Source organism: Monodelphis domestica, chromosome 5 (assembly GCF_027887165.1).
Source record: "Monodelphis domestica isolate mMonDom1 chromosome 5, mMonDom1.pri, whole genome shotgun sequence".
Classification (NCBI taxonomy): Eukaryota; Metazoa; Chordata; class Mammalia; order Didelphimorphia; family Didelphidae; genus Monodelphis; species Monodelphis domestica.
Window position 1 is genome coordinate 240369841 of NC_077231.1, and position 14044 is coordinate 240383884.

Consider the following 14044-nt stretch of genomic DNA (forward strand, 5'->3'; position numbering starts at 1 on the left):
GCTTCCTTCAGCTGATGACCACAGACTGCAAAGGTTATATAAACTATCTAAGCTTGCATACATACTCCCTAAGCAAAGGAAAGGGTGGGGAAGAGAAAAATACAAATACACATCAGATTCAGTTTAAATGCTTATGGTAGCAAATGGAATTTTTATTGTCATCATCATCAGACTTATAATCCTAATAGCTTCCTAATACAGTGTTTTAAAACTTCGCAGAAATGTGTTGCACAGATTAGTACATTTGGACACCACATTCAAGAGGCACTCATGCTCTCACTACATAATGAAAAAAGTGCCCTAAATCTGTGCTTTGGTATTATTGAGAAATGATCAAATGGAAGAAGTCCTTGGCTAAAAGGGCAAGGATGGGATTAATTAAAATTGAGGTTGATCTCAAGAAACAAACCAAACTAAGAATAAAAAAGTGAACTATACCAAAGACCTTTCAATTTAAGTTCTTAAAAAGTTGCCTAGTCTCCATCAAAATCATTTAGAAGAAATAAGGGGAAAATTTAAAATAATGGATACAAAAAATATGTTTTATGGATTGGCCTAGTTGTATAGTCAAGAAAAACCAAGTAGTTAAGGAAGATATGTGACTAAAATTATGAAATGCATTGATATCCTTTATGTAAGTTTGCATATATTGGTTACATGTTGGTTTGAACCCAGAACCAAACAGAAAGTAGAGACCATACTATAAACATTTTTTAAGCTGAAAATAACTTCTAGTGGTCCAGGGGTGTTTTAAAAATAATGAAAATTAAATAACTTCATGACATCTGACACCATGCCTTGGGTGCTAAATAGCTACAAATGTGAAGCACCTTATCTTAGGAAAATGGACCTGGCAAGTGATCAAAAAGTGATCTAAAGGTTCATGTGTGGGTTTTAAAATTAATATTCAATAACTAAGTATTATATTTTAAAAGTTTTATTAATAATAAGTAGGACAAAAGAACTGTCTGAATTCAGCATGGTTGCATGTCCAAAAAGAGAAATAGGGAGGAGTTACAGCCACTTAAATACAATCAGGAAAATGCTGGGATGCAGTAAAAGGGAATTTTGGAAAATACTAAGGGACTTCTGGGGGATGAAGTTCAAAGGCTCAAAATCTCCATTTATACACCTAGTAGGTTCAAATAGCCCTATCATATTATCTACAATATAATTCAAGTTTGTCTAATTGAACTAGACAATGATGTTTGCTTGAGAAGTTGTAGAATATACAACCTCCAATACATGCCTGGCAAAGGGTCAGTCTATGTAGCATGTAGAGGGAGTTGGAATGTCAAACTGACAGCCTGAGGGCTACACTGGTCATAATAAAAACAACAATAATAGCTAACATTTATGAATCACTTAAAGATTTTCAAAGGGCTTCTTTTGATCCTCACAGTTCTGTGAAATAAGCATTATCATCACCTCCATTTTGCAGATGAAAAACTATGGCTGAGAGTGCTTAATTAACTTGGCCAGAGCATAGAGAAAATGTCTGAAAGATTTAAAACATTTAGTAAAACTGAAAAAATATTAAAGGAACACGAAATCCCCTGGCCCATGAAGTGGGATGTAAAGGCAGGCATAGGAGTAGCGTAAGATGAGAAGGTGAAGATGAGTTCTAATATGCCCAGTGAAGGAAGTAACCACATGGATGAGATCATGGATTTAATGAGGTGGAAACTGAAAGCAAAGAAAATGTCTTTTATCTTCCCTTCTCTCTAAAATATACAAATGCTCCACAGAAGAATTTTGCTCTACTGGACTAGGCATTCATGACTCAAATTTTTCCAAAGGCAGGCAACTCCAAGCCATTGAATTCTGACCATAAAGTACAATGCATAGCTATAATATTCAATCTGGAAGGGTTTGGGCTGAGCTCTCCAAAGTAACAATAAACAAACAACTATTCATCTCCCTAGAATTTGCTAAGGTAAAAAGATCATGGTGTCCTTGACATTTTAGAAATGGGAACAGTGATCAGCAGGCAGCCATCTTCAATGACTGCCTGGTAGCAAACACTGCTTCCATGCCTACTTTGCCTTTCAAATTTACCCAAAGCAGAAATCAAAATGAAAGGGTGTTGGGGATGGAAGAAAATGAAGAGGAGGAAGAGCCTAAAGCTGTCCTATAATGGGCTCTTTGTGTTTAAATGTATGAGTTAGACCCTCACTCCCATATACGTGTGTGTGTGTGTGTGTGTGTGTGTGTGTGTGTGTGTGAGAGAGAGAGAGAGAGATAAAGAGAGAGAGAGAGAGAGAGAGATAAAGAGAGAGAGAGAGAGAGAGAGAGAGAGAGAGAGAGAGAGAGAGAGAGAGAGAGAGAGAGAGAGAGAGTGTAAGTTACAAAGCTGAATATTTTGTCATCTACTTTCTGGACCAATTATTTGAATGTTTTCTTGCTTAATTGTAGCATTAAACAAGAGAATCTAATTTTGTTCATTTTGCAAACTGTCCTTCCAAGGGGAACATAAAGTTGAGAGGAGAGAAGAAGGCAAAATAGGCTCAAACAGAATGAGGAATGGTAGATTTTTAAAATGTGCTCTTGAGGTTTTTTTTTTTTACCGCAATCAGAAGAGATATGCCTTCTTTATTTTTTGAGTTTCTAGAGAGGTACTATTAAAAGCTCAAATGGTTATACTCAACAAAAGTTCTTAAAGCCCTTTTCTCTCAACTTTGTGAGGAATTTTTTTTTTCTTTTCCCCTCCCTATTCTGTCATATGTGGGAAAACAGGCCATAAGGGTAGTTTTTTTTTTTTTATATTTTTGTCAGGAAATATTTTGGTATGTTGAAAATATCTTTATTCCCATTTTACTGATTGGAATTAGGAATATTTCCCATATTCACAGGTGAGCAAGTGATAGAGCGAAGACTCAAAACTTAGATTTTCTGAAGCTCCTCTCTATACATTGTTGCACATGCGGTGATGAAAGAAGCATGGGACAACCATGCTGCCATCCAGATCATCAACTGTAAAAATCAGTTAGGTGACAGATGTATTCAGAGTTTTATTTTATTTTGGTGGGCCCATATCTGCAAGTACTTTGTTCAATTCTGGTTGCTACACTCAAGGAAGGAATTTGAGGGAGATGGAGAGTGTCCAGAGAATGGTAACCAGAATAGTAAACAGTCTCAAATATATGATCTTCAAGCACTATTTGAAAGAACTGAGGGTGTTTAGAGGAAAGAAGGCTCAAGAGTGACGTGATCATTGTTCTCAAATATGTGAAGAAAATGGAAATATCTGATCTGGAGAAGAGAAGGCTCCAATGGAACATACTAGTTATTTTCAAGTATATGAAGAAACTGGGGATAATTAAGTTAATTAAATTAAGGAAAGAGTAAATCAATTAAGGAAAGAACATTCAAGGAAGGCATAAAGTTGTCTTCAAATTACTAGGTAGAAAAGGAATTATACTTGTTTTGGACCAAAAAGGTAACATTGAGAGTGAAAGAAGTTTCAGAGAAGTAGATTTAGGCTCATGTCTGGAAAAAAATTCTTAATTAAAACTGTCCAAAAGTACAAATGGCTTCTCCAAAGGTAGAGGTTTCCTCTTCTATAGATTTATTCATGTAAAGGTGGAATAGATGATATATTATAGAATAGTTTCTTCTTAGGGAAAAGGGATGGACTAAATGGACACAAGTTCCCTAAAAATTCTGTGATCATCCTTAATTTGCACACTTGTTCGTAATGCTGTTATGGCTTTTATATACCCAATTACCATAGAAACAAATTATTCTACATCAATATTTTAAAATGCTTCATTGGACATTGACTTAGCTTATGAGGACTTTTGGAGCAAGGAAAAGTGACTTGGGAGTTTAGTTGAGCCTTCCTTACAAACTACTTCAACCTAGAAAGGTTTTTAAAATGAAGAATTTTTCTAAATCTCAAGAAAGATGTTGAATGAATGATTATTCTAGGACAGTGATGAACATCACACAGAAAGGGAGACCCACTCATATTCTCATTGACAGTTTTTGTAGAGTAGGTGATATTTTGCAGAATAGCACTTAGAACAAATATAAGCTATTTAAGACACACGTGTCATAAAATATTCTTAGTGTTTATCTGCGTGAGGCAGCATTAGTACTATTCTGCATTATGCCACTGTAGCCCCTGTTGCTGAAATAGTAAAGAATCGATTTAAAAAAAATACACTTTGTTCTAATAAAATTTCACTGAGAAGAATGATAGGGCACTAGTTTCTACCTCACATAATTGCAAGAGTAATCAGTAAGAATTGTTAATGAATGAACTATGATGTAGGAAGTCACAATGAGAGCAAAAAGTCAGAACAGGACAAGTACCAATTAAATGCTCAGATGTCTCAAGTATTAGTTCTTCCTTCAAATATTAATCTCAATTTGCAATATTTTATACTCGACCTTTACATCCTTCATTAAAATCTCTGAGTTTTATTCTTTGTTTCTATGTCTTGGAATATTCTTACAGTATAAATAAACCAAGGGCTTCCTCAATCATTATTGAGAGGACCTTGATATTTCAAGAGACCTCTGTAGTTACTACCGAATGTAAAACTTCCTAAATGTACATAATCTATGTGCCTATAAAATGTGGCAAAGAAAAAGAGCTTCCAGAAGGACCACTAAGGATAGTGTTAACTTCTACCCTGAATACACAAGACAATTTGCTGAACTCCAACAACTTTGAATTTTACACAAAAGGTCCCAAAAAGCTCTGAACCCAAGTCACATATTCTTAATACCTTTTGGAAATCCCAATCATGTTTTCTGCCACAAGTGCTTTGAAATGGTTTCTGCAACAGTGTCTTAAAAATGAAAAGTAGTTCATTAGAAACACTTACATGTTTTAGAAAAGCTTGTGTGAAATAATACCAAATTATAATAAAAAAGAACATAAAAAACCTATGGTTTGTTTTCCCACATATGACAGAATAGGGAGGGAAAAAGAAAAAAAATATAATTTTGAGGCTTCAACACAAGGAGAATCATTACAAAAAGTGGGCCAGTCAAGAAAGAATTAAATTCTTTAATTTAGAAACATCTGCTCCCGTTACTGACTTGCTAGAGAATTAAGTTATGCATAATGAATGCCTTTATTCGCTCAGGAGTAAACCTCTAAGAGAACAAGAACAGTGGAAAAAACACCAAATAACACAAGGAAGCAAGACTTGAGTGTCAACCTCCTGCAGACCATGAAGTAGGACAAACTGTCCTCAAATCACAGCTGGGAATACAACGATGTTTTCTAGTCCTCAAAGGAAACCAGGGAGACTAATGTGGGTAAATGGTTCCTCTACACCCAAACACTCTACTGTCAAGTTATATTTTTTTCCTCAATTTTCAATGGGCTTGTGAGTCTCCAAAAAAGAAATCATAGGATGGTATCTGATGACAAGTCATCATTTTGCTGAAAACAGACAACTCTGTCACCTCATCCATTTCTTCTTCCTTTTTTTGTCTCCTTTCATTGGCAAAGCTATTTTAAGTTTTGGGGGCCATCAACAAGTTGGCTGATGGTCAAATTGCAAAGAATTGATGTTAGTAGAGGTTGGGTGACAAACATAAGAAGTGAAGAATCCTCCCTTCTGTTTGTCTTTACAACTGAGATCCAGAACAATGGCTTAATATAGTTTACATGACTGCATTTTAATGATGTTTCATGAGTGTGATATAGTTGGTTAAGGTACTAGACTTGGCCTCTGGAAGACCTGGGTTCAAATATAACTTCAAATACTTATTAGCATAATGACCCTTGGCAAGTGACCCAACCAACTGCCTCAGTTTTAAAATGAGAGTGATGGAATCAATATGTTCTAAAGTCTCTTTAAATTTTCTATCTATGATTTTCATTACTTATACAAGATTCAATTGCAATGTGTCTATTGGGGGGAGTGACAAGGGAAGATATACCATTTGGTGACTGGTGAGCCTGAAATTTTGGTCTATAAACATTGGTTTTCTTATGATATAATCAGAAGATTCACATTCATCCTTTGGCCTAAGAGTTTAGGACTGGCTTGAATTTTTTTTTTTTTTGGTCAAACATATTCTCTGGCCATTGGTAGAATTTACACATTTACAAGTCTTTAAAAGCCTAAATGGTTTGCTGTTTAGAACTGAGTCCAGCCTTCCAACAGATAACCATAATAGGATTAATATGAATAATTGATAATTATTGATAATTAATAGATATATGAATAATATAGTACTGATAATAAATCAAAGAAATTTAGCCAAATGTATTGTGAATTTTCAAGGTCTCTCCTATTTTCAGGTGCAAATTGTTGTGTTTTCCTACTTCTGAATAAAGAGTTGTAAATGAAAAAGGGAGAATTCTCTAAAAAAGCCCAATGAATTGGGAGTCAGAGGACCATTAATTATAGTGTCACCTTAAGTAGGTCATTTCAATTTTCTGAGCCTTGGTTTCTTAGTCTATAAAATTAAAGATCTGGACCAAATAACCTTTAAGATTCTTCTAGATTTATGATTTTATAATTCCTTAATTTCAAGTATAAGAAAGTTGAGTATTTTCTGAATTTTAGGTTTCTTTGCTGGACAATAATTTCTCCTACTACTTCTTTCTTTTTCTCTTTTCTTCTCCCTTTGGACAGTAGTGCTCACCGAAACGAAAGTAAAACAGAGGCCGGGGTCCCGCAGTACTGGCTGCCCGGTCTCTTGCCGCTGCTTCTCGGATGTCACACACCCCGATGTTGGCGGAACGGAGCATCCTCCTTGTGGGTCCTTCACTGTGCTGCAGTCTACACCGTACTGCGGCAGCTCCATTCGCTGCTGTAACAAGTTGAAAAAAAACTAATTAATTCAAATTTTAGTTTTTTTTAAATTTGTTACAGCAGTGAGTGGAGCTCCCGCCCCCATGCAGAACAGCACCCACAACAAACAAGGGACCACACGACACAGCCTGAGGGCCTTCCACCATCAGTGGCTGGCCAACATTGGGGTCAACCATGTTCTTTGCAAAGCTGCAGCTTGAGAACTATCTTCATGGGCAATGTCTGTTTTACTTTAGTTTTGTAATGCACAGATGAAAAAAAAAACAACCACAAGGATAACACACAACCAATCCATCCCCATACTTCTTCCAAAATACAGAAGATTCCACTTTCTTTAAAAAGTTCAGCAAGTGGCATGGTTATTTAGAAGGTCAGCATTGGCTATGATTCTGTTGGAAGGAGGAGAGAAAACACAAGAAACCATAGATTTCCATCACCTGTCTCCCTATGCTTGATTTTGAGAGATTTACATAAGAAAGATTTGGGCAAGCCCAACTAATTTTTGTTTATAAGTATTCTGATGAAGGGTTATCTCCATCTTTTTCTATCTTTGATTCAGAAAGTAGCAACAACCATCTTATCCTTCAGCTTACCATGGTCTAAAAAGGACAACTTAATTTCCAGAGATATCTCCCACGAGAATTTGGGAAGCAAGGGAAGTTCAGTACAAATGAGTTAATGTTCTAGCCTTCCTAAATATTCTTTCATTTTATTGTTGGGGAAACTGCTTTGGTTAAGCATTACCAAAAAAAAACAAAAAACAAAAAAGGCAACAATATATTATGTTCCCACCCATTTTTTGTTTATTATTTTAAAGATAAAGGAAAGAAAAACAGACTAAAAACTAAAATAAACAAATCTACAAAACTATAATGACCAAGAAAGTCAGCAAAGATTCTGCACACAAATAAGCCCTTTTGAACACACTTGCCATTCATTACCTGATGATAGGTAGGAGGCCATTAGATACTTCAAGGTAAGTTACAGTAATTATTACCAAGCTAAAAGAAGTTAGTATTTAATACTTAGTAAAATTCTAGTGTATTAAAAGCCTAGTTAGTGAACTTAGAAATAAAAATAAAAGAAGTTAATAGAACGCTTTACTTCATGTGTTTAGACTCCAGTGGAACTTCTACTTTACAGACTGAAATTTACAGAACATGAAAATACAGCTTATGAGCCTCTCCATCTTTATAGAAGTTCCATTTTTTTCCTGGGAATATAATGGTTTCTTAATTGACTTCTCTTTATCTGGTCCTAGCATGTAGTCAGCACTCAAGGTCACCCTCACATCACAGATAGTATTGCCTGAGAGCTGAGACATCAATACTCCATTCTAACATTGGTCTTTTTCTTGGAATTTACCAAAGCTCAGAGAGAGACTAGCATCACCGGAGTGCAAAAAGACAACATTAACTAACAAATCTGGGAATGCTAGAATGAGGCAGACACTGTACATGTGAGGAGAATAAATAAAACATGTTTTACATAAGGTACAATTTAAAACACAGCAAGCCTCTGTCTGAGATTTCATAATCACACACAATATTTTGTAGCCTTATTTCCAGGTACAGAGAGTAAGAGAAAAAGAGACAGAGACAGAGACACAGAGACACAGACACACACACACACACAGAGACAGACAGACAGACAGAGAGAGGCAGAGTAAGAGACAGAGAGTATTTTAAAATACTAACTGATCTTCATTTTTATAGAAATGAGGCTTTCAAAAATAATTATTACATTATTTGCCATCTCCACATGAACAATTTATTAAATCAAGTATCCACATGATTAGAAACTACATATAAACAAATGGTCTTAAAGGGTATGTATAAAGACACAAACAAATGTGTTATTAACATACAAAAATATATATATTTGTGTGGATTGTACATCAACGTTTTTCTCTCATCTCAAATAACCCATATTACTGGCCCTTTGTCTAATGTAATTGATTGGTTCTCAAAACACACAGAACTTTTATATTTTATGGGGCCAGTCAAGATTTACATACCTGGAGGTTGTGGCAGATAGGCTCCAATTAATTTTGATCTCTTCTTTTCATAGCCTTTCTGTGTGATATCACCTGTAAGAAAAGAAAAAGAACATTTAGTTATGAGCTTCCTAGCTGCACAATGTCCAGACTTGTAGCCCCTACTGCCTATCCAGCACCATCTGTTAGCCTTGACAGTGATAATAAACCCATCAAGGCATGGTATGATCATTTCTCTCTGATTCCCCATCTCTTTCTTCTCCCTTAGAAGAAAGAAAGAAAGAAAGAAAGAAAGAAAGAAAGAAAGAAAGAAAGAAAGAAAGAAAGAAAGAAAGAAAGAAAGAAAGAAAGAAAGAAAGAAAGAAAGAAAGAAAGAAAGAAAGAAAGAAAGAAAGAAAGAAAGAAAAAGAAAGAAAGACGATCCCTAAACCCACCTTAGAGCCTTTTGGGGTAAGTCACCCTCCCATCTTGATTCACTCCCCAGTGCAGTACAATCCAAGAGCCCTTCAAGAATTATTCAGTCTGCTGTCATAGAGCTTTCAAACCCAGTGCTGGGGCTTTCATTAACTTAATCAACAATGGATTATGCAGACTGCTTAGGCCAGTGATGACTGGCAAAACACATTACCGATTAGCATCGTCTTTCATTAATGGGATTTATATAATCAAGCATGGAGGTCACAAAGATTTTAAACTGCTGCTATGTTACTTCAGGAACATAACTAGCTAAGGCTGAAGGTGATGTTTTCAGAAAAATCTTTCAAAAAAATTCCCTTCCCCCTAAAAAGACATCCAGCATATAAAACAGAATATATTAGAAAATTGCTCAATTTTGGTATTAAAAAGAAGATTTTTTAACCTTTACAGTCAGATATCCAGTCAGTGAAAAAATGTGTTTACATTTTCCTCTAAATGAAAAACCGTTTATTATTTTTGGATAAAATAACCTCATCAGCACATTCAAGCTTTCTCTCATAGGTTGTCAAGAATTTGTTCTTGGATTCTTTTTTAAGTTTTCAAAATTAATTTTTTGTGCTCCCTTTACAAAATGAACACTTGTAAAAGTAATTCTTACTATTAAATCAAAGATGATATTTTGGGGGTGATATCCAAAATCTATCAGGAAAAACATGGACATACACATACACGCACATAAATGATTTAAAATAAAAAGAGAAGCTAAGTATTACTATGACCAAAAACCACAAACCCAACCATCAGCTGTTATTTCCTGGACAGGGCTGTTTTCCTTTTTATAGTCTCCCCCTTTTCCCTTTCTCCCCACCGCTTTCATTCTCCCTACAAATCTCCACATCTGAAATATTAGAGGGGAGAAGAAAATATTTTGCACTAAAAGAATGAAGAAAACAAAGAGTCTAAACAAGTTGAAGATTTCAAATTCTTGGTGTTTCTTAATATTAATAAACAGTTAACTTCACATGAGTCTTTAAGTTCTCCATTTGCCCTAGGCATGAAGGCTGGAGAAATAGGGTGCTCATTGGTCAAACAGAACTATAGACCACTGTTCTGCATGGGGGGATGACGTATATGAATTAAATCCCAGAAGGGATATTGAGAGATAAGAGCAAGCCTTGACACTCCCCATCCTGGCATCCACAGAAACTTGGAAAGCATATCCCTCCTTGGGAGGCCTTGGCCAGGGCAGCTACTACAAGCCACCCTTATAAGTGGTTGATTCATTTTCCTTCATTTTTTTTCCTATTAATAACCACAAGACAATGTTTTCTTTAAAATACTGCTCAGGTTTTTCTATGGATTCTATTTGTGTTTTCATGCACTTGTCTCAATGTTTATTAGTGTTTTTGAAAATCAAAAGCAGTTTAGCGAAACTAGTAAATAATATCAATCAACTCTAATAGTGTTCTACGTCCATAGCCTCTGCAAAGATGGAAGAGAGGTACATACTTTTAGCTCTTCTTCAATGTTAGGCTTAGTCATTATAATTATAAAAGGCTCAATTTTGATTTTTATGATTCTTTTCATTTGCATTGTAATAATCATTGTGAAAATTATTTTCCTGGTTTTGCTTACTTCATTTGACATCAGTCCATGTAAGTCTTCTCTAACTATTTTCCTTTCTTAGGGCACAGTAATATTCCGAGCACATTCATTCAGCACAGCCTTTGTTATAAAAGAAAGGTAAGGGAAAGGGTATGGGAAATACTGAGAAACAAAGGTAATATAGAAACAAAAGATAACAATAAAAGACTTGAAGGGAAAATAGAAAAAGAAAGTTTTCCTAGTGTATCTTAACAAAGGATAACAAAAATTTTAAGAAAAAAAATGAAAAAAAAAAGAGCCTGTATAGCTTCCTCCCTCCCAAACTGGAGGGATGATTTAAAAAGAGAACCTAAAAAGAATAAGATTCACTTTGAACAAATAAACAATACATTTTCATCTCCAATGTGATGATGCATGATCATCAGGTAAAGATCCATAGGGAGTTTTCATCTTCACAGCTTAGTTCTTGGTTTCAGGTGTCTCTTTGGGAAGGTCTACATTGAAACTCAAATCCTGGGAAAATTCTCTCTTCATTTTACCAACTGCCTCAACTTCTTCATGTGAACTGTTTCCCAAATTTTTCAACTGGCTACATAAACTATATTGAGATAGAGTCCTATCCCACCCAGCGGAATTCAAATCAGAAAAAAAACTCAGCAAACACCAAAAGGCACTGACATTTACATTAAGAAACCTGTGGAATACAATGGGTAAGAGAACACACATAATTAAGAGCTAAAACCATGAGGAGGGGAAAATCATGGGCAGAGACCTTCATGTTTCAAAATAACTCCACAGTTGGTTTTTTCCCTTTAAAGGTCAGAATTACATCCTACCTAGTCAACTATGTTAACTGCTTTAGCTCTTTGTTCCATTAACACATTAAAAGAAAAAGGAAGAAGGCTTGTGGGGATTTGAACCAGTCCAGGAAGTGAATGCTTTCCATATTTACTTTTCCCCAATAATCAATCTCCTCTGAGATGACCTTAAGAATCCCAATTTGCTGTATGCTTTTTAAGCACAGAGCCATCTTCCCTTTGCTCAAAGCCAAACTGGACCCCTTGTACTTTCCTGCTTTCACACACATGGAGTGCTCCTTCCTTCCCAACTGGGAACACATTACCCCTCCTTCTTAAAAGCTAACTTCTCAAGAAAGACTTCTTTGACTTTCCTTCCTTCAAATTCTACACCACTTAATTAATGTCCCACTCATTCAGCATTTGTTATAGACTTCCTTGTATATTTAGTTATCTTTTTATATGCATATGTCATCTCAGCTCTTGCAAGACTGTCTTATGCTTCTGTTTCACCTCTGCTCCTAAAATAATCTTGCAAGGGTCTTCCACCCATTGTTGTAATCAATAAATATATGTTGAGTAGTTAATCTAGGACCCAGAAAGTAGATATAGTTACTATTTGTACTCTGAGTGAGGATACTCATTTTGTTTATGTAGAAATTCCAAACTTCATAAGGGTTTTACTTCTTTAATTTTTTATTTATAAAATGAGAAATGCCTATATAATATGTACATCCAGATAATATAAATACATTATTCTAGAGGCAGCCTAGTTCTTCAAAGTCAGGCTTAGTCATTATAGCAGTTAGAGGGATGACAATAAAGCCCAGACCACTTGTTTTTAAGAGCTGCTTGAGTCTGAATACAGATTGAAACCTACTTTATTCCCTTCATGAATTTTTCTCTAGTAAAAGGGATATATAAAACTATAAAGTTTCCTTAGTGCTTTATATAAAATATCTCCATCATGTGAGGTAGATACTATTATCCCACTTTACAGATTGAAACATAGTTAGACACCTCAAACCTGCAGATACAATTGGACTTCCCTGCATTAATGCAATCATAGGTCAGGAAACATACACATGCATCAAAAAAACCACCTCTCATTATTATATTTTATTAGTACATTAACTATACTGTTAGAATAGAGAATGTCCAAAAGTCTGGGCACTGTTACAAGCTTAAATTATTTCTGCTATAAACTTGCAAAAAGATAACTATTCAAAAGTTTAGATTTTTAAAATATTGATACATTTCTTAATAAAAATCTAATAAACTACCATCTTGTGCTATATATGGCTCTTTCAAAATTTATCAAAACTGTTTAGCAACTGCTGCTTGGTTGGTGGTAGTGACTGTATTTGTAACCTCAGCCATAACATCACCCAAAGAACCAGACTTTGATCTATACAAAACAGTTTTCACATGACTCCACAAGAAAAAGTCTAATGGAGAGATTGACAGAAATAAGCCAGCAAGAGGTGGCCTTCCTCTGAAGTCCTGAGAAAATATCATTCATAAATTGTTGCACAAATAATTCATAGTGAAAATATGCTAATTGTAGCTAAAGTTTAAACTAAAAATAAACTATTAGAAATTTACAAAACTAGATAAATATCAAAGAAATAGAAATAAACTTACAAGTTATATTTTTATATGTTAGTTACATTTATACATATGAAATAATTCAAACTTGAAACTTTACTGACTTTTGGGACACTCTTTACACTTTATTTATTTAAAATATTTTAATGAGAAGCATATGCTGATGTAATGGTTATATTTTGTATGTGCCTCTCCAATGACTCTGGAAGAGAGAGTGAGACTGATGACTGCAATTCTGCCTCACTTAAATCCAATGTACACACAAGTCAATAGGCGGTCACCTCATGATGCCGTTGGTCCTTTTCGAAATGGACAAACAATAATGCTCTATTTCAATGTAAGCTCCCTAGAAGAGCGACTTTCATTTTTGTGTTTGTATCTCACACATAGTAGGCACTTACTAAATACTTATTTGGATTTAAATCTCATCTTAGACACTTGGGAAGCAGCACTCTATAATGAAGAAATGGTTAGCTTTGGAAGCAGAGGACCTGGCTTCACATCCCAGTTCTGTCACTACTTATGTGATCCAGAAACCTCTCTCAGGCTCCCAGGCAACTCTCTAGGACCCAAAGTTGCAAGTCCTTGTGACTTGGTAATCATAGAATTCCCACACGGAATAACAATGTGAACTTTTAAAGCAGATAACTGACATGGTGTACCTTCCATAGGTGTAAAAATGAGGTAGGAAGGACTAGACCATTTCAAGGTTCCTTCCAACTCTCAATACTCTGGACCTACAATCCTGCAGGGAAATCAATAGTACAGAAAGAAAGGGATGGCCTGGGAGGTGGAATCTCTAGGAGGTTCATATGTCTATAGTGAAAAGGGGAAAT

General features: G+C 35.2%; 1 protein-coding gene across 5 annotated transcripts in view; it reads right to left on the reverse strand.

Annotated features, from left to right (window-relative positions):
- The window catches only part of DIP2C (disco interacting protein 2 homolog C), a 634433-nt gene that overhangs the window by 278130 nt on the left and 342259 nt on the right, over positions 1-14044 (reverse strand). For 3 of the 5 annotated variants that reach the window (XM_007504698.3, XM_007504697.3, XM_007504696.3), the window contains exons 2-3: positions 8803-8874; positions 6616-6783 (exon numbers count right to left, since the gene is read on the reverse strand). In XM_007504698.3, coding sequence (XP_007504760.1) covers positions 6616-6783; positions 8803-8874 — 240 coding nt within the window. The remainder of the gene's footprint in view (positions 1-6615; positions 6784-8802; positions 8875-14044) is intronic. The other 2 variants (XM_007504700.3, XM_007504699.3) reach the window with 1 other exon arrangement.